Source organism: Mustela nigripes, chromosome 4 (assembly GCF_022355385.1).
Source record: "Mustela nigripes isolate SB6536 chromosome 4, MUSNIG.SB6536, whole genome shotgun sequence".
Lineage (NCBI taxonomy): Eukaryota > Metazoa > Chordata > Mammalia > Carnivora > Mustelidae > Mustela > Mustela nigripes.
In genome coordinates, this window is record NC_081560.1 from 12,015,711 (window position 1) to 12,038,000 (window position 22,290).

At 37.2% G+C, this 22,290-nt stretch overlaps 1 protein-coding gene across 1 annotated transcript in view; it reads right to left on the reverse strand.

Moving 5' to 3' along the window:
* MGAM2 (maltase-glucoamylase 2 (putative)) overlaps positions 1-22,290 on the reverse strand; it is a 91,105-nt gene that overhangs the window by 64,344 nt on the left and 4,471 nt on the right. Inside the window, 11 exon segments of the mRNA XM_059395984.1 lie at positions 432-516; positions 1,607-1,720; positions 4,167-4,265; positions 4,357-4,488; positions 6,820-6,945; positions 7,065-7,177; positions 9,660-9,759; positions 12,478-12,649; positions 13,480-13,634; positions 13,963-14,072; positions 14,190-14,313. Coding sequence (XP_059251967.1) covers positions 432-516; positions 1,607-1,720; positions 4,167-4,265; positions 4,357-4,488; positions 6,820-6,945; positions 7,065-7,177; positions 9,660-9,759; positions 12,478-12,649; positions 13,480-13,634; positions 13,963-14,072; positions 14,190-14,313 — 1,330 coding nt within the window.

Consider the following 22,290-nt stretch of genomic DNA (forward strand, 5'->3'; position numbering starts at 1 on the left):
AAAAAAAAAAAAAAAAAAAAAAAAAAAAAAAAAAAATTTTAAATTTTAAGAAAAAAAAAAAAAAAAAAAAAAAAAAAAAAAAAGAAGTTCACAAAATTACAGAGTTACTTCAGTGGAAGGTGGTTTGGACCTTAAAGTATTCTGGAATTCTCATAAAGTTGAAAACTGAAACCATTTGCCTAAGGGGTTTGGAGACCACAAACAGGATGGGAGAACCACGGGGCCTTTGGGGGAGGCGCACACCCGCCACCCGCTCGCCCTTGGTTCCATCGGTCAGCAGGTGGCCGGAGCCCCTGGTGCACTCAGGAAGGGCTTCGGTAGGGGAGCCGCTGCCGGCGTGTCCACAGACCCCCTGCCCTGGGAACTGAGACTGTTCGAGGCCACGTGGAGTGCCGTGGGGCGTGCTCTAAGTGTATCTTGTGACAACTTACGGGGAGTAAAAGGAGGAAAGTTGAAGGTATTATGTTCACACTCGCCATCGGAACCGTGGAGAAAGCTGGATACTTCATCCATTTCCTTCGACACACAAGAGACACAAGGGGAAGGGTTACAGATGCAGGGTTAGTCTTCCAGGAAGGGTTACTGAACTAGAAACCCCATGTCTGCGACCTCTGATTGACTGGGATCTCGAGTAATCTGCCTAAATATTCTTGCCCTCTGTTTCATCTTTTAGATTGGGTTGTGTCTAAGGTGCCCTCCAAACCAAAGTGCTGTCAGGCACATTTTACCTTTTATACATTGATCTCAATTAGCTAATTAAGCGATACCATTTCCAAAGGCTGATTCTTACCTTATGAATAATGTGAGTTTTATGTAGCTGTTAATGTTTCAGTGCTGTTCGAAAGAGCCAAAGACAGAGGAGTATTTCTGTTTTATAATTCCCCCTGTCTTTTATTCCACTCAGTGAGGGGCAAGAAGATATAACAGAAACCAAATCTGTCTCTTTAAAATGGATTAAAAATAGGTGAAGCTTAATCTTGCTAACGGAAATAATTTTCCAAATTTCAAAGAAATATCTCCACCTGCTATCCCTACCTACAAAATAAAAGGGATTCATTAAATTGTTCTCTGATTAACTTTAAATTTGAATGAATCAGTGTGACAGCCTCTCATAAAACAGTTGAAAGACAGTTAGGGGAGGAAGAAGCTGAGACCCTGGAAAAATAAAGGACGTTCTCAAAAAAGAAATAATCAGTTGGTGGCAGATCCAGAATTAAAATGTGGGGTTTTGAGGGGTCTATTTTACTGCATATAAGCTCTGCATTAAGTAAAATGATTTTATTTATTTTTTTTTAAAGATTTTATTTATTTATTTGACAGAGAGAGATCACAAGTAGGCAGAGAGGCAGGTAGAGAGAGGAGGAAGCAGGCTCCCTGCTGAGCAGAGAGCCCGATGAGGGACTCGATCCCAGGACCCTGAGATCATGACCTGAGCCGAAGGCAGCGGCTTAACCCACTGAGCCACCCAGGCGCCCCAGTAAAATGATTTTAAATACCACTATGTCAAGGAAACTATTTTGTTACATACAGATCAGGGTCAAAGCTCATTTTCAAATCTTGGACTATCCGTTTCCAAAAGAAGTTTGATTCCGGAATAACAACTTACAATCCATACTCCATCAAACTTGAGAGTTTTATGAAATTCACTGAACTGCTCCGTCCACCACTGAGTGCAAATCGGATTACTATAATCAGGAAACACTGTCCTTCCGGGGTATCCCTAGAGAATAAAGAAGGCGGAGGTGGCAGTGGTTATGCCTGAGGGCCATGACACATTCTTTGCTGCTACAGCTTCTGCCACCAGGAGCCCCAGGCATCTTATCATTTCAGAATCAAAATTTCCCCCCAAACTAAATAGTAAACTGGATGCAAGTAACCAAAGGAATCCAAAAGGAAAGGAAAAACAGCCAATTAAATACATGAGAAGCCATCAGATGTCTTTTTTCAATGAAAACATAAAAACAAAATTTCATGATGTCAGACCAGCGAGGAGCAGAGTCTAAAAACACTCATCCATCTAACTGGGTAAGATTTTAGGAGAGAATGACTAGATTCACTTAATGTGTAATTAAAGGTCATTTAAACCCGCTTTGAATAATGATGTTTATAAATGATACATTTGGTTTAGGTAAAGAAATGATCTGTTTTAAATGGTGAAGTGAATTTTGTGCTTCTTACTTGGGTCCAATATTTCTTATCCTCTCTATTCCTACCGATGTTGCTTTTAACATTTTCCATAAATAGCGCAAAGATAGAACTTACAGCCAAATTACTGAAAACTCTGAATTGATAGGGTATAAGCTCTTTTGCTTACATTCTTATTTAAGTTCCCAACAAACTTATAAGTTGTCATTAGGTTATATATATATTATATATAAAATATATATTCTCTACATATTAATGTATATTATGTGTCATATATTACATATATTTTATAATAATTACATATATTTTATATATTATTACATATATGTGTAATAATATTACATATACAATAATATTACATATGTTTTTATATGTTGCAGAGACTTCTTAAAAACTCAACATGAGAGCTTAAAATTCTCAGTTTCAGTGGATTGAACTCCTGGTCTCTTGTGTTAGGTGATAGGGCACCAAATAATTAGAGGTAATTTTGAACTTAGGAAATAGGCAGTGTGGTAAAGAAGTCAGCTACAGCAACATTATCTAGAGTAGGCCCAGCAAACTTCATTCCAACCAAAATCTTTATTTTTTATTTATTTGTCTATTTTAGAGAGAGCGAGAGTATGAGTGGAGGTGGGAGGAGGGTCAGGAGAGGGAGAGAGAGAATCTTAAGCAGGCTCCATGCTCAGCTCAGAGTTCAATGGGGGGCCCCATCTCACAACCCTGAGATCAAGACCTAAGTCAAATGCTTAAACACCTGAGCCACCCAGGCATCCCCCAAACACCTTTGTAATAAATCTCCCCCCACCTCCAAGACTACTACCTCAGCCAACATCTCAGATCAAATGTTTGATGTTATTTGTTGGTCAATGGAGGCAACTAATTAAATTCTTGTAATTATATGCAAATTACCAATTGTGTACCACTCGAATATGAGTATATTGAAATGACTCACAGGTTTGGATAATCTACTTTTCAGATAATCAAAATCATGTTTATGTGACCATGGGCTCTGATTTTGTACTTATATATGAATACTGGTCTGATTTTTTAGAAATTCACTTCAAATAAAACAATAAAATCAAAGCATTGGTTTGGGGAAGGAAGAAACTACTGTTTCCTAGAAGGTTAGACTCAATGAAAAACAAATAAATAGAATTAAGTATTGTAAATAAAATCAATGATAGGAATTAAGTGAGCAGTTAGATTAAGGGGCATTGATAAACCTGAAAACACAGATTTGAAAAGTAAACTGCCCAGGAGCAACACAACTTGCAGCCGCATAAACTCTCAGATTAAGTATCAGTTTTCGTAAATGTCACATAATCCAACCAAGTAGGGCTGACCCTATATATATATAACTGGAATAGAAAGTTGCCTCCATGATTTGATGTAAAGTACTCTGGAAATTAGGCTTCTAATCAGCCTACTCCAATGCCTGCAGAAAGGCTGGGCTCTATAAATCTCATTTAAAATAAAACTACATTAGCTGAGACAGGTTTCACATTAGACTATGAGCCTCCTGTTACACTATTGTAGCCAAACATACTGTCTTGGGAAAGAGAGAAACTGAGAGGCAGGTGGACTTGAAGAATAAATGAATTTTTTTTTTCTTATGCTACATTGCTTCTCAAATATCTATAGTCCAAAGGTCAGGGGCTAGCTTTTTAGAGACTAGACATTAATTTTTCCCACCACAAAAAAAGAAATGATAATCATGTGATATGGCAGAAGTGCTCTCGCCACAATGACAACCATATTGCCATATACAAATGTATCAAATTAACATGCTGTACACTTTACACAATGTCATATGTCAAATATATTTCAATTTGTTAAAAAATCCTTCAGAATTTTTATCATTTTATTATTACATCTACCATTTTAAAAATAATAATAAAAGAAGCCTCTAAAACCATGAAATCAATAATAATGTTACTACAACATGCCTTCTACTCACCTTCTTAACGAAAGTACAGACTTCCCCAAATGACTGTCACTTATTGATTCCCTTGCAAAATTACCTGCCCAACGACAAAGCCATTGTCCCCCAAGATCCATACTCTCTTGTGGCTTCCATTCATATAGGGCTGGTAGTCAGAGTTATTTAAGATGCCAGGATTCTAATAATAAATATGATAACAAATATTACTTTTATCACTTTCTTTTGTACTTCGAAAGGGAAAGTGAGGCAACAGACTTGTTTGAACATACCATAATGATTACATATTTCAGTCCTTGCTTATGTAAGTCATTGATAAAATTTGAAAGATTAGGGAAAGCCTTTTCATCAGTAGTAAAATCCTTATTTCCATCCATGTAGTCTATGTCAGAGTACTGGACATCCTGAAAGATAGTGACAGACAGTTAGAACCTAGGAAATATAACTGTGCTGACTGAAGGTATCATTGCTCTGGTTCTTGCTCACTAAAACTGAAGCCATATTTCTTTCTTTCCTCCCTCTCCTTCCTTCCTCTTTCCTTCTTTTTTTAAGATTCTATTCATTTGGCGGGGGGAGGAGGAGAGAGAGAGATGAGCAGGGGGAGGAGCAGAGGGAGAAACTGAGGCTGACACAGGGATTGATCCCAGGACCCTGAGATCAGGACCTGAGCCAAAGGCAGAAGCTTAACTGCCGGAGACACCCAGGTGCCCCTGAAGTCATATTTCATAATGGTCCTTGAACTTCCAGGACTTGGCTACCTCTTAGAATAAGCCCCTTCTGAAAGCTTCAGGCACTCTTAGGTTGCAGCTTTATGTCTTTATCCTGACAGATGCATGTCATGAAGTACTTGAAGGAAGTTGAGGGTAGGGACTGTGTCTTGTTCATCCCTGCAACATGAGAGCTTGGATGCTGGACATAAAACAGGTGCTCTTTAAATGTCTGTTTGGGTGAGTATATGAGTAATGATGTAACCATGTGCTAGCTTGGACCCTAAACATTAAGCTAGAATATATCATAAGAGGAGAAAACAGTCTTCTTGCTCTATAGAACTGCTAGAATAATAACTCACAAAGATAAACGACAGAGGGGCAGGGCTTTAATTCACCAAAGTCTCATACATAGATTATTTTAGTGTTTGCATACCAATCTGTGAGGAGCAGGGGTCATTCCTGGTGAGAAGACTGACATGTGAAGGGGTTGAGTGACATTTCCCAAGGTCATACGCATGGGTGGGTGGGGTCGACTGGGGCTTTTGGGATATGATCTTTGAGTCCAGCTGCTCTTTTTTTCCCAAACTGCCACAACTTCAAGGACATCTGAAGGTCTTCAAAGAAAGTGTTCCTCATGTGTCTGAGAAGGTTCTAGCTTCCAGACCCACAGGAAAATGTGGCTGGTGGCCTCTTGCCAATGCAGCACACCTGTTCTAACACTAAGCAGTCAGTACTCAGGTGCCTCCACTCCCACATGGTGGGAAAGAACCAGTCCGTGGAAGGAAAGCTCTTTTGTTCATGAATCAGCAGCACCTCAGGAAAGCCCTTTGCACCAGAAATACAGGGATAGATTGTAATAAATACAAGTCACCGGAAGAACTATTTTTGAATCCTCGTCCTGCCATTTGGCTAGTTCTAATGACCTTAGAGAAGTTATCAACTATGCAGTGGTATTTACAAAATACCAATAAATGATGTTTAACCATGATTGTGAAAGCACCTTGTAAAATAATAACCATGTGGCAAACTTTGGCCTGATTCCTCCCGGGATTAAGTGCTTGTGGGTATTGATTTGGGAGCATTTAAATAAAACACATGATCAATTTCCTCTTAATAGCAAAACACCACAGCAGGTATGTTTTCTCCCAGGAAAAAATCATCTCCCTACCTGCTCTTTTGAGCTGCCCTGAGAAGGCATTGTTAAACCCCAAGATCAGGCCAAAGTCATTTCCACCTGCACCTTCTTCCTTCACATGCTAAACAAATAAATGTTTGCAACACAGTTCCCAAGATCTAGCCCCAAATAAACTGTTCTCATAACTTCATTAAAGGCATTCCACATCTCCTGGAGGAATTGATCAAGTACTCTATACTTAATAATTATCTATTTATAGTGGACATTGAACATCATAAATACTTGGCAGCCACTGAGCTTTCAAAATTATAGTCTACCAGATCTGGAAGGAGTGTTTAAGGTTGCTATGAGAAACTCACTTCCTGTGATTCATTTTTACAGTCGTCAGCTCTTGTTAACTGTATCACCCTAGGTGATGCTTTCTTCCATAAAATAACAACGAATTTGGATGGAGCTCATCCTCTGTACTGCCTGCATTCCATGCCTAGTGTAAGGAATTCCTCACTACCAGTCCACCAATGGACTGGTAGAATATAATGGACTGGAGAATATAAAACATTCTCATTTTATAAAAGGGGAATTAAGTCTCAGAGATGCTAAGTAACTAGCCTAACACTGACAGAGGTAAAGCTAAAGCTTTGCAAAGAAGTAAAGCCAAACTTCAAGACCATATGCATCCGACCCCATAAACTGCTGTTTCTATGATGACACAGGTAATCAGCATGCAAATCTCTGACCATAAGTGTGCCTGTTTGTCTGTCTGTCTACGTATGTATGTACATATCTATCTATCTATCCACCTCTCCATATTTCTTCCTAATACATTGAATCAGATGCAAAAACTAAAAGAAAGTGGTGCTTTACACATGTTAAGAGAAGTTCCAACTTACATAAGGGATCTGAGCTACACGATTTCGATCCACAACCTTCTTCAACCCATTGATGCCACCATAGTTCCTGCGACTAAGCTGGAACCCAAGACTCCAGTAGGGAGGCATGAATGGTCGTCCAATGAGCTGAAACAATAAATATAAACATGTCTAAGCATTTAAAAACTACTGTTTTGAGCACCATGTCTGATACAGAAAACACTGTTTCCATTTCCATTTATAACTCTCCAAGCCAAAGCCCATACCTCCAGATACTCCTGAACCACTTGTTCTGGAGTATTTCCCAGGAATATGTAAAAGTCAAGGATGCCCCCAATTGTGCGGTAAGTGATCGCAGGAGCAGGCTGCAGCGTGACCTCTGAAAGGATTAAAATGAGAGTTATAAGAATTTTGTGGTTGCAAATATGCTTTTTTCTGGAATATTAACACCTGAGTTATCCAAAACAATCCCAGTCTCATTTTGCAAGAGAATGAAAATCATGTTTCTTTCATTTTAATTTTTTATTTCTTTTCAGCATAACAGTATTCATTTTTTTTTAATTTTTTTATTTTTTCAGCGTAACAGTATTCATTATTTTTGCACCACACCCAGTGCTCCATGCAGTCCGTGCCCTCTCCAATACGCACCACCTGGTTCCCCCATCCTCCCACCCCCCGCCCCTTCAAAATCCTCAGATTGTTTTTCAGAGTCCATAGTCTCTCATGGTTCACCTCCCCTTCCAATTTCCCTCAACTCCTTTCTCCTCTCCATCTCTCCTTGTCCTCCATGCTATTTGTTATGTTCCACAAATAAGTGAAACCATATGATAATTGACTCTCTCTGCTTGACTTATTTCACTTAGCATAATCCCTTCCAGTCCCATCCATGTTGATACAAAAGTTGGGTATTCATCCTTTTTGATGGAGGCATAATACTCCACAGTGTAAATGGACCACATCTTCCTTATCCATTCGTCTGTTGAAGGGCATTTTGGTTCTTTCCACAGTTTGGCGACCATGGCCATTGCTACTATAAACATTGGGGTACAGATGGCCCTTCTTTTCACTACATCTGTATCTTTGGGGTAAATACCCATGTTTCTTTTTTTTATGGATTACTGAAATTTATCATAATATTAAGTGAGTAAAACACTAATGAAGAATTGATTTTTTAAGAGAAAGCAGAACCAGTTCTATTTTTTGTTATAATTTTTTTTTTTACTTAAATTCAATTAAGAACAAATTCTATTTTAATCTGGCTGTATTACAATACAAATGCTGGAATTTGTGAGTGATTTAATATAATGAAAAGTTTTAAAAACTTTATAGATGAGTTTCACTCACCAATAAGTAAGTAAGTAAGTAAGTAAGTAAGTAAATAAATAAATACAAGCCCTTATTAAGGTGCTATTAGTCCAGAAGCTTGAGGGAGGAGATTCTGGAGTAGGGAAAGGATGAACCATGAGAAACAACTTATAGAACACAGTGTTGTTGCTTAGACAGACAACCTGGTTTATGTGTTGAAATCTACAGGTATCTTTGGGACCTGTCAATGCATCTTATTATGTACAGAATATTATTGAAAATACTGCATCAGAAGAGAACCCCAAAGAAGTTTTCAATTTGGGGACTTCATCAAGATCAAAAGCTTCTGCACAGCAAAGGAAACAGTCAACAAAACAAAGAGGCAACCCATGGAATGGGAGAAGATATTTGTAAATTACACTATAGACAAAAGGCTGATATCCAAGATCTATAAAGAACTCCTCAAACTCAACACACACAAAACAGATAACCATGTCAAAAAATGGGCAAAAGACTTGAACAGACACTTCTCCAATGAAGACATACAAATGGCTATCAGACACATGAAAAAATGTTCATCATCACTAGCCATCAGGGAGATTCAAATTAAAACTACATTGAGATATCACCTTACACCAGTTAGAATGGCCAAAATTAGCAAGAGAGGAAACAACATGTGTTGGAGAGGATGTGGAGAAAGAGGAACACTTTTACACTGTTGTTGGGAATGCAAGTTGGTGCAGCCACTCTGGAAAACAGTGTGGAGATTCCTTAAGAAATTAAAACTAGAGCTTCCCTATGACCCTGCAATTGCACTACTGGGTATTTATCTCAAAGACACTGATGTAGTGAAAAGAAGGGCCATCCATACCCCAATGTTCATAGCAGCAATGGCCACAGTCGCCAAACTGTGCAAAGAACCAAGATGCTCTTCAATGGACAAATGGATAAAGAAGGTGTGGTCCATATATACTATGTAGTATTATGGCTCCACCAGAAAGGATGAATACCCAACTTTTGTATCCACATGGACAGGACTGGAAGAGATTATGCTGAGTGAAATAAGTCAAGTAGAGAGATTAAACTATCATATGGTTTTGCTTATTTGTAGAGCATAAAGAATAACATGGAGGACATAGGGAGATGGAGAGGAGAAAGGAGTTGGGAGAAATTGGAGGGGGAGATGAGCCATGAGAGACTGTGAACTCTGAGAAACAAACTGAGAGTTTTGGAGGGGTGAGGGATGGGAGGTTGGGTAAGCTTGGTGGTGGGTATTACAGAGGGCATGTATTGCATGGAGCACTGGGTGTGGTGCATAAACAATGAATTCTCGAACACTGAAAAGAAATTTTAAAAATAAATAAAAAATTTTTAAAAAGAAACAACTTTCAGCATGAGCTGAATTTATAACAGTTTACGCTACTTTGGGGTTTCTATACAGAAGTATAGTAGGTTAAATACACATTCTGTTAAACAGTGATCTTGCCATAAAAGTCATTTTTATAAAAGCCACATCCCAAAACGTATTCCTGTTGAGATAAAAAGATGCCTCCTACCCATGGCATTACTGTTCAACAGAAACACCCCAAAAGAGGAGCCGCTGGTGTCTTCAAGGCACAGGAAGAATGTATGAGCTCCATACAGATTAATCATTCCCTGTCAAGAAAGACAATAACAAACAATAGTAGTACATGTTAAAAATGGTTTTCTTTACCCTAAAATAAAATCAGAAGAGTATAACATGTACTTGGTCAAGACTTGACATAGTTCAGTATTCTATCAAGATGGTATTGAAATGGTAACATCAACTGATATATGAAATAAAACACATACCATGGAATATGATTAGTAATAATAAGAGATGAAAAACTGATCCATGCTACAACATGTATAAATCTCATAAATGAGATGCTAAGTGAAAGAAACAGACACAAAGGAAACCATATATTGCATGATTCCATTTATAGGAAATCTCCAGAGAAGTTGAATCTATACAGACAGAAATAGATTAGTGATGTCCTGGGACTCAAGTGGGTACTGGGGTGGGAATGGGGATTATGTCTATAAAGGTATGAGGGATCCTAGTGGGGTGATGAAAACCTTCTAAAACTGGATTACAGTGATAGCTGCACAACTCAGGAATGTACTAAGCAATCACTGAACTGTCCCCTTAAAAGAGGCTAGTTTTATAGTATATAAATTATATCCCGGTCAAGTTACTTTTAAAAATTTGGAAAATATCTGCAAAGACATAACATGTTAGCAGAAGATGATGTCATTATGAGAAATTTTGTATCTCTTTATGTCTAACTGTATTTTCTAATTTTTCTAGAATTAATATGTAAGACTTCAGCAGTAAATAAGTTTAAAATTTTTTAAAAGATACTGAACCTGTCACAGGGCCATGATGAGCACTGATATAGAAAGAGATAATGTGTATTACTATGAGTGAAAAAAAGATAGAGAAAGGGGGGGGAGGAAAGGGAGGAAGGAAAAAGGAGAGAGTGGGAGGGAAGGAAATGCAGGCAGGGAGAGAGGGAGGAAGGAAGGAAGGAAGGACACCTCTCTAATCTGTGACTACATAACTCAAGGATTTGTCAGCTCTAGAAAACCAAGCTTAGTATGATGGTTAGGGTTCCATGTTTGTCAGGGGCCTTGAGCAAGCACTTTAGTGAATGTGCTGATATTGCTTTACTCTGCTTGGTTCAGTAAGTCTGTTCCCCTCATTGCCTCCGATCCTGGTGGGTGGGCCCGTTAACGTGCTACTTGATCTGTTCATCTTCCAAGGAATACGAATTCCAAAACCTCAGTCCCACCCCTCCCTTGCAAGGTACATCAAACCTGCATCTTTAGCTCAGGTTTGGGAAACATCATCAGCGCAATAGAGGCTTTCAGACCTGCTCTACAAAGCAATGCTACTCAAAGTGTTATCCATGGACTGGTACCTCCCCACACCTTTTGCTGTAAATCAGCAAGGAAAGTACAAAAACAAACCAACAAAAAACAAAACAAAACTAAACTAAACCAAGAGAAAGAGTTCAGAAACTTTTATACCATTTTTTTAAAAGATGTATTTATTTATTTATTTGACAGAGAGAGATCACAAGTAGGCAGAGAGGCAGGCAGAGAGAGAGAGAGGAAGGGAAGCAGGCTCCCTGCTGAGCAGAGAGACCATGTGGGACTCAATCCCAGGATCCTGAGATCATGACCCAAGCCGAAGGCAGTGGCTTAACCCACTGAGCCACGCAGGCGCCCCTTTTATAGCAATTTAAAAGAGTAATTTTATATCTCTTCATTCTAAAACTTGAGCTTATATTTTATATGTCTTTGAGTAATTTTATTTCATTTCCCCAGGATTAAAAAGAAAAAGAGAGAGAGAGAGAAAGGAACTAATCCTTCACTATAGATAAGTTGAAAGGCACTGCTCTAGACCAGCTTTTTACCCACCATAATGCACATGTGGTTCACTTGTAGATCTTATTAAAGTGCAGATTCTGGTTCAGAAGGTCTGGGCTCTGACCTGAGATTCTGCATTTCTAAAAACCTCCCAAGTAGTGCCAGCACTGCTGTCTCCAGAACATACTTCAACTAGCAGAGACCTAGAATAATACTGAAGAGGATTTTTTTTTTTCTTTTAGTCCACTAAGTTCTACTGGGAGTAGTTCCGGCTGATGCTCTTGCTTAGATACTACCCAATTATTAAAGACAAACATAGTTATTTTGCAGAAGGATTTTCTAATATACATTAGGCCACCATATAGTCATTGAATTATATTTTCCTTTAAAAGTGGGATGTTTTTAAAAATTGATACATTACTGATGAATCACTGACCTCTACCTCTGAAACTAATAATAATATAATTAACATATATGTTAATTATATTATGTTATATTATTATATTATATATTACATTATATTGTATTATATATTATATTATGTTAATTAACATAACATATAATTAACATTATATGTTATTTAGTTGATTTTTTTAAAAAAAGGTCTCATCATGAGGAAAAAATGTACCTAGTGTGGTGACAAATGTTAACTAGACTTATTGTGGTGATTATTTCACAATATAACAAATATCGAATCATGATGCTGTACACCTGAAACTAATAAAATGTTGTATGTCAGCAATACCTCAGTAAGAAATAATAATAATAAAAAAACAAAACTAAACCAAAAAAATTGATATGTTACTTATTGTGAGTTTATAAACCTCAAGAACAAGTATCATCCAGCACAAATGGATCTAACTTGACAAAATAAGATACAGATAGAACTCTGTAGGTTGTCTGACTCTAGGTCACTCTCTGGAAAGGAGAGAAGGGATTCCTTACCATGAGCCACAGGTAGGAGGAAGGGAAGCTCACCTTGGTGGGCGCAGCATCGCGAGTGAAGATGGGCCAGGTCTTCCAGGTCATGTTGTGGCGGTACTCCTGGTGCACATGCTCCCCCAGCCCATACACAGCAGTGCTGGGCAGTCGGAAGGACAACTGCAGGTACTGCTGGGCGAACTGCAGGGGCCCGATGCTCGTGTCCAATCTGGGCCATGGGGCAAGAGTGGGAGTCACCAAAGAGCTCTCTCTGCCAGGACCTCACCCGCTGCTCTCCCTGTTCACTTTGAAAACAGTTGTTTCAGGTGTTCTCAACCACATTCGTACTACCTTGGAAGGCTTTCTAGGGTGTCTCTGATGCTTTCATTCTAGAGGAGATGTGATACCAGAAACGCAAGTTGGATGGCTGGGGCAAGAGAGCAGATGGGACCTCACATTTGCTGGGCAACTACTTTATCCCATGACCTGCTCTGGATGCTTCATGAATATAGCTTCGTTTACAGAGCAACACTGGATATTCTCATTCCCTTTCTATAGATGTGGAAACTGAGGCTGGTGTGAGACGCTTTGCCTCACATCCCAAAGCTGACCGGTGACTTGCTGGTGCCAGAACCTGAATACAGATTTTATTCACATTAATCCCTATACTTCTCCTATACAATTTATGTTTCAATCCCAGGCTGTTGTTAGGTTCTTCATGGCAAGTTTCTCAGGGAATAAAAACTTGGAATGATAAACAATGAAGCTGAGTTCCAAAGTGAATGGTAATCCAAAATAATAAAATTTCCTGTTTCATAATAGACATTAACTGCAAGTGCATTTATCTAACTTAACATACTAGCATATTATTTAGTATGCTGTCCTCCATAATCATGACAAATTAACAAGTGTTAATGATTTACAGTAAAAACATTACATTTTTCTGAGGTCCAAACATTTTCCCAGGTCATACTTATCTCACCATCCACCCTCACTAAGTCAGATTGAATAATTGAGACTGTATATTCAAAAATACACAAAGAGTGTTGAAAAGCTCACAAGACTCTTTTGTTGCTTGTCCTCATTATTTTGAAGCTGAAGGGCTTATCAATGACCTCTACATAATAGTTCAAATTGGAGGTCTTGGTGGTCCTATCAGACAGGTTAATAATTTCAGAGGGAACTTCATAGCGTCTGTTGTTGATATCATTGATCTGTCAGAAGAAAAAGAGAAAGACCAACTCCAGATGAAACCACATCCTTGTAGAGCTAGAAAGGATCCTCACTCTCAGCCCCCAGTGGAAATAGCTTCTAATTCTTAATCCTGTGTTTCTTGAATTGTGAGACAAAAATCACCCAATCACGTGTCCTCCACAAAATACGAAACAGCCCACACATCCCATTGGGAGATTCCTGCCGAGGGGAACAAAAGCAACTTCTGCCTCTACACCTCTATGCAGTGCCTGAAGGAGAAGGATCTGAACCCAGTGTAGGGACACTGCTTTCCTCAGAGATGTATTCAGTGGTAACTACCAAACCAACCTTAAAGTGAAAACGATTGGATGTCTGATATTCAGCTGTGAAGCCAGCCTCCTTGACATCATATCCAAACAGAGATGGGAATGACAACTTTTCCAACTGGGCTGTAAACCCTAGAGATGGGGGGAGGAAAACAGAGAGGGGGAGGAAGCTTTTAGACTTTATTTTGCGGTTAGTGTATCTGAATCATACAGAATGATTCCCTGGGACCTCATCAAGGTGATGCTCACCTGTCTTTGTATCATTCTGTCTACTGATGATGTGATAGCCCCAGTTCCTGGGGAAGAAGCACCAGGGGACATTAATATCTGGCACAGGTTTCCAGCAGCACTTATGTTGCTGGCTGCAGACATTCTGTAACAATGGCAGCGAGTGAGCATGATATAAAATGAAGGAAAGAAAGTTCCATCTATGTATTTATAACCAATTTTATTCCAAGAAGAATTTAAGATAGGTCCCATTTACATGCAAACATTTATTTCTTCTTCTTTTATTCTCACATTTGCCCAGCCATCCAATATGCATTTATTACTTAGCCGACACGAAGCTAATAACACATATAAATAAGACGCAGTTCTTGTCTTTGGCAAACTTCCATTACAGTCTAGTAGTACATGCAATTTCAGTATAACAGGAGTACTCGGACAGAGAGTGCCCAAGGGCTAAAGAAACACACACGCCAGTCAGGGTACACAGCCTAGAAGACTGCAAGCAAAGTGAAGAAGGCTTCCAGTAGGTGAAAAGCAAGCCCACTCCTAGTGCACTGGGAGGGATTAAATAAGGGAACAGGAGACCAGTATTCCAAGCAGAGAAAGCAGCAATGCATGATAGATTCATAAAACCACAAGTTTATTGTGCCAAGAACACTGAGTAAGAGAAACACACTGGAGGGACACAATATTTATACCTCGAATAAGCTGGATGTCGGACCAACCAGTTTAGACTTTCTCATAAGGAAGGGTCATGGAAATGACTAACAGTATATATACTGTTAGTCATTTCCGCATGTGGATTATTTTTACTTTGTTTTGTGTTTTATTTTTACATATATATATATATATATATATATATATATATATATATACTGTATATATATAAAGTAAGAAAAGAAAAGAAAAGGAATTAGGAATAAAGACAGAACTGGGACAGAGAGTAACATAAACAAATTCATGATGTCCACAAAGTAAAAATAATCCACATGTGGTTTGTCAGAGTGGTTTGATTATGGAGTTTTAAAATTATTATTTGGGGTGCCTGGGTGGCTCAGTCAGTTAAGCGTCTGCCTTCAGCTAAGGTCCTTGATCCCAAGGCCCCAAGGCCCACCTGGGGTCCCTGCTTCTCCCCCTGCTTATGCTTTCTCTATCAAACAAATAAATAAAAGCTTTAAAAATGATTACTTTTTGGTAAGATGTATTTTTATAGGTCCTACAACTTTAATATTCACTTACATAAAAGTTGTTTGTTATAATGAAGAAATAAAATAGATAGCAAATTGAATCAAACTGTTGAAACAAACATAGGCATCCACTTCTCCACCCAACTAAATTTACATGAAGTGACAGAAGTATCATTAAGAAAAAAATATAAAACCAGGGGCACCTGGGTGGCTCAGTGGGTTAAAACCTCTGCCTTCAGCTCAGGTCATGATCCCAGAGTCCTGGGATCAAGCCCCGCATTGGGCTCTCTGCTCAGCAGGGAGCCTGCTTCCTCCTGTCTCTCTCTCTCTCTCTCTCTCTCTCTCTGCCTGCCTCGCTGCCTACTTGTGCTCTCTGTCAAAAAAATAAATAAAATCTTAAAAAAAATACAAAACCATTACAAAGCAGCCAGCTGTAATGCATTAGGGCAGAAATGGTATGAAATTACTGAAACACAAGAAGTAGACTTTATCAATTCTAGGGAAAAATATATTCATAACCTAGAACACAGGAGGAGGAAAAGAACTGCTCCAAGACAAGTCAATGTGGAGAAGTGGAAGAGAACCTGGGGCATAGCTTTGGATGATTAATTGGGAAGTTCCATGAACATTTAGCTACCCAATCCAACATTCCTTATAGTTATTGGTAGGCTCTGGATAACTGATGGGCATCACGAAGTATTTGTTCAGAAACTTAAGGAAGTTAGGAAAGATGCTGGGAACCAGAAAACATGGCAATGCACCAGTTAATAAGCCAGGCCCCTCACCCCCAGACAAGTACCACATTCTCTCCAGGAGTCCTTTCCTTCCCTCCTAAAGACTTAGTGCAAGCCAACAGCATAGGACAGGCGGTCATAGATAATTAAATACAAAGATGACAGCTAAGAACCACCAAACATGAGAGAAACCAACACTATGATAGACACCAAACTTAATAAACAGAAGATACAAATTGTAGGAAACAATTAATTGGAAAAAAATTACAAACCTTTTAAATAGATATAACTATTATCTTTAGAGAGAGGCACATAACTATTGCTTCCATTAGAAGAAAAAAGCAACAAAGAATATTGAAAGTTAAGATCTGGAACAAAAAGATTTAAAACTCCATAATATTTTGACTAACAAAATGAAAAGAGAACGATGTCAAGACAAGAAGAAATTTCCTTTTAAAATCACATTTAGGATTACCTCAGAACACAAGGACAAAGATACGGAAAGAGGAGAGAAAAGGTAGGCGAAGTGACCAGTGGGGCCAGACTAGAAGATTCCAAAAAGGGTGAAAAGAGGACACAGGTGAAGGAAGGGGGAATCAAAGAGAGAAAGTGACGTCAGACGTGATGAACAACTCAATCTACCACCCAAGTACTTAGAAAAGACCAAAATAGCCCCAGAAAAACTACATGACCCAGAAAAGACCATAATAGACCCAGAAAAACTACTTAAAGAGTATAAGCAGTAATTAATGAAAGAGAAAATAATCAAGTGTCGAAAGTTATCAGTTTAAAACATGAAAGAAGCATCTCCTCTGTTCCAGGTATGCATCTAAGTTCACATGATACAGTGCAGCCGGCAAGCTTAATACGTGAGACAGACACCACCATTAATTAAATACATTGTTTCCACTACTAACTTGAAATGCCATTTTCCTGACAAGCTGAATTTCAGTGCACATATATGAGACTGTGAATATGCATTTTGGAACTTACTATTCTATAGGTATGGCATATGTGTCAATTCCTGCTATAATTCTACACGGATAATTATTACAGTGCAAGGATGTATTTTGATATTAGCTTGGCCTATCAATAAATCGAACAAATACTCTTTGAAAAGATCAAAGAAATATTAATACCTTAAGAAATCCTCTATTGACAAAAAGAGGGACAAACAAGATTAGAGACCAAAATGGTGAATGAAAACAGATATATGTAGAATTTTTTTTTTTTGAGAGAGGGAGAATGCAGTGCATGAATGGGACAGCAGGAGAGGGAGAGAGAAAATCTCAATTAGGCTCCATGCTGAGCATGTAGGGCTCCATCTCACGATCCTGAGATCATGACCTGAGTCAAAATCTAGAGTCTGAGACTCAACCAAGTGAGCCAGTCAAGTGCACCAGGTATATAGGATTTTTAACATAACTAAGGATTGTAAGAAAACTATAAAAATATTTGTCAATGAATGTGAAACTATAATGTGAACCTTTAAATAGTAAAATATCAAATAATCAACTGAAATGACCAGTTGCCATGAGAAACTGTAAGTAACCAAAGATGCTTACCTAGAAAAAAAAAAAAAAAGATACTTTGCTGAGATGATTTGGGGAATAGAATATTCTCATATTATATATATTTTTCAAAACATAGAAAAAGATGGAAAATTTCTTGATTCATTTTATTAAACTTTAATAATTCTGGCAACCAACTAGACAAGGAAAAAATATATAAGCCAATTTCACTTAAAAAACATAGACGTTTTTATAAACGTTAAATAAAAGGTTAACAATTTGAATTCATTAGTGTATTAAAAGAATTCATGCATAATAGCTAAGTAAGGTTTATCAAGTATAAAACTAAAATGGTTCAAAATTAAGAAATACTTTAACATAATTTACAACATTGACAAAGAAAATCCTAAGATCATCTCAACAGAAGCAAACTTTTTAAAATTTTTCAATTTATTTATTTTGAGAGAGAGAGAGCACATGCATGTGTGTGTATTGGGGGGGAGAGGGGAGAATCTCAAGCAGACTCTGTACTCTGCATGGCTGACATGGGGCTCCATCTCATGACCCTGAGATCATGACCTGAGCCAAAGTCAAGAGTTGAATGCTTAACCAACTGAGCCACCCAGGTGCCCCAGAAGCAAACTATTTTTAAAATAAAATAATGTGGTAAATTCAAAGTTCCTAAATTTAAAAAGAAAATTACAAAATAATATATAGTATAATTTTTGTTAAAATAAAACAAAAAATATATTAATATATGTGCATAATATATGCATATATGCAAAAACCTAGAAAAATCAAGAGAAAGATACACAACAAGGTATTGAGTTGACTCTGTGGAGGGGATTTGGAGGTAGAGAGAAAGCATTATGAATAAGGAAAGACCTTCCCACTTTACTTTGTACATAAGTATGTTTCAATCTTTTTCATTAAAAGAATTTATCCAGCATAAATTCTGTGATAAAAAACACAAAATATGTCACAAGGCTACTCATTTGGAAAAGTATAGCACCGACAAGTATTTCAGATGCTAACATCTGATGCAATTGCTTTGAAAGATGATAAAATGAATATAACTTAAATCAATCATGTCTATTATAAACAAAGCAATCACATTATAACCATAAAATAGTCTTAAATGTACTTATTAATTCTGCATAGATACAGCTGATATTCCTGCCTCATCCTCTCCAGATAAGAACAACAAAAAATGCTCGAGGGGCTCAGTGGAGAAAGAGTTTGCAGTTTCTGGATAACTGATATTCCTCATTCTGAAGCAAATACCCAGTGGCTCTGCGACCTCTGAAACTGAAGCTGGTAAAGTCCAAAAGTTTAGTTTCACTGCCATAAATTCTTCCAGTCTGTAGACCTCAACAGAAAACAGCAAGATAAGAAATCTAACACACTCTGGTAAATATGGTATTTTTTAGCGCAGTCTGCCATAACATCCCTGCTTTAATTTTAAGCCATCCCCAGTGTTGCAGACACAGAAGTTCAGACCTTTGATGTTGCTACATCTCCTTATTCTTTTCCATTTCCACTGCCACCACCCAGGAACACAGACCCTCAAAAACGGCTGATTGGACGACAGTGGTCGATTCAGGACAAGTCTCCCTATCTCTATTTTTCCCCAACAACACCTTTCCAAAGATTATTCTCCAGTAATCTTTTAAATAGACTTTTATGCTATTTTCTACTCAAATTATTAACTAGTAGAACTTGAGAATTGGTTAGAAATTATCTAACCCAACGTCCAGTTGATATAAGGATTTTTTTCAGTAGTGCCTCTGAGAGATCTGTGAATGATGTGTAGTGAATTTCTTCAAAAATCCCAAAATTTCACCTTCATAGTTAATATTTTACTGCAGAGTTATTTCTTATGTTTGGTAAAAATCAATCTCCAGAAAGTTCCATTCTCTGAAACTTACTATATTTGCATATTGTCTTTTAGATAAAATATCTCAAACAATATTTAAAAATTAGAAGAAAAATTTACCCTTCATGTTAGAAGACAAAGAAAAAAATGCATATTGGGAAAAATTTAAATGGTCATTAGTTGCAGGTATCATTATTGTCTAAGAAAATCTAAAGCTCCTATAAACAAACTAGGATAATTAATAAGGAAATTTAAGATTATTTCTGGTTCCAAGATCAATATTCAAAAAACCTATTTTAAATCACTATGCCAATAACAACTTAAACAGGAAATTAAAATTCAAAAATATTTAAATAAAATCAAATAGCAAACAGAAAAAAATTTGGAAAAAACTTTAGATCTCTACACCAAAACCTTCAAAATTAAGTTTCAATAAATAAAGAAATATAGCATGATCATAGATTAGAATATTCACTCCTGTAAATATGGCAACGGTCACAAAATTATCTGTACATTTTATGTGAAGAGAATAAAATTTCTGGCATACATTTTTGAAGAAAATGAGTGATTCTAAAATGTATTTAGAAATCAAAAGCATCAGGGCACCTGGGTGGCTCAGTCTGTTAAATGTATCCCTTCCGCTCAGGTCATGATCCCAGGGCCCTGGGATCTAGCCCCCACATCGGGCTCCCTGCTCAGCAGGGAGTCTGCTTCTCCTTCTCCCTCTGTTCCACTCCCCTGCTCATGCTCTCTCTCTCTCAAATAAAAAAGTAAACTCTTAAGAAAGAAAGAGGAAGGAAGGAATCTAAAGCATTAAGAATAGCTTAGGCAATCTTGAAGAAAAATAAGAATGATATGGAGGACTTACACAACCACATATGATGACCTTATATAAAGCTATACTAATTAAGGCAGTGTGGTATTGGCAAAAGAGTAGACTAACAATGAAACAAAATAGATATTCCAGAAATAGGTCCTCATGGAGACATAAAATTTACAGTAAAGGTGCCACTACAATGTAGAAGAGAAAAGATAGTCATTTCAATAAGAGGTGATGGATCTATTAAAGAGTCAAGAAAAGAAATGTCCTGGACTTCTACCTGATACCATACACAAAAATCAATTCTAGCGTGCTTAAAAATCTAAATTTGAAAAATAAAGCAATGTTTTTACAGGGATATATAGGAATATATTTTTCTAACTTTGAAGTAGGCAATATTTTTAAATAGAATACAAAATGAATATTAAAACTCTTTAAGTGGATTTTGTTAAAATTAATAACTACTTTTCATCAAAAGTCATCATTGGGTTAAAAGTCAAATCACAGAATAAGAGAAGATACTTAAAAAAAGAGAAGATACTATCTATCTATCTATCTATAGGTAGGTAGATAGATAGATATCTGATAAAAGATTTGTATCCAGAATATATAAATGATTACCACAAAGCAATAAGAAAAATATGAACAGCCCAACAGAAAAAAACTGGTTAAAAAATTAAAAGACACTTTACAAATGTGATTATTCATGTAGCCAAGAAGTAATGTGAAAAGCTGTTTAGCTTCTTTAGTCATGAGGGATGTACATGGCATAGGGAATGTAGTCAATGATATTGTGATATTGTTATACAGTAACAGATGGTAACTATACTTATCGGGGTGAGCATTGTGTAATGTATGGAAATGTTGAATCACCAGTTGTACACCTGAAACTAAAATAACATAGTGTCAACTATACCTCCATATGAAAATTTTTAAGTTAAAATTACATTAAAACAAACAAAGAAAAAGGAGAAAACACCAAGAGTAGGTTAGGATGCAGATAATTGCTCTTATATACTGCTACAGGGAGTGTAAATTGGTGCAAACACTTTGAAAAACTATTTTGCAATATCACTGAAAGATAAAGATGTATATATCCTATGAACTGGAAATTCCGTTCTTTTTTGTTTTTTTTCCAGTTGTCACTGCTTTTTTAATTTAATTTTTGCAATGTTCCAAGATTTATTGTTTAGGTACCACACATTCTTATGTATTATTATTTGCCTAGAATATAACTGTATATTTAATAACTCAAGAAGAACTACAGAAACAATTTTAGGTACCACACATTCTTATGTATTATTATTTGCCTAGAATATAACTGTATATTTAATAACTCAAGAAGAACTACAGAAACAATTTAGAAATGATAGGAAATTTCAGCTGGCCAATTATATAATTAATATGTTATGATGTAATATAACATAAATATATAAATATAAAATAAATAAATATAGAATAATCAGTAATTTAAACAGCACCAGTTAGAAAACATTGTGTTTTTTTGTGTTTGGGTTTTTGTTTGTTTGTTTGTTTTTTCAAGTTTTTATTTAAATTCTAGTTAGTTAACATAGAGGGTAAGATTGGTGCCAGGAATAAAATTTAGTGATCTGTTTAACCCCATTTTAGAAGGCTCTTGTTGTCACAAATCACAGGAGTTCTACAAGTGACTGACTCTGTCATCCAAATGTGCTTGATGGCCTCTGTTCGCAAGGAATACATGGTCTAGCCCCCAGACATTTCACCTTCTCGTGGCTAGCCTTGGAATCACACTTAGAACACATTTAGTAATGCTGGGACTTCCCCCCCTTCTTCAGACTCGAGACCCCATGAGCCAACATTCACTTACTTCCTCCTCCTCGCTTTCCATTTACCCTCTCCTGCTTCCTCTGCTTCCACAGTGTTGCTGTTTATTTTAATAAGGCAAGGAAGAAATGACTCCAAACAAATCAGGGGCCCTCCATCCCCTCCACCACCACCCCTGTCCTGCTTCA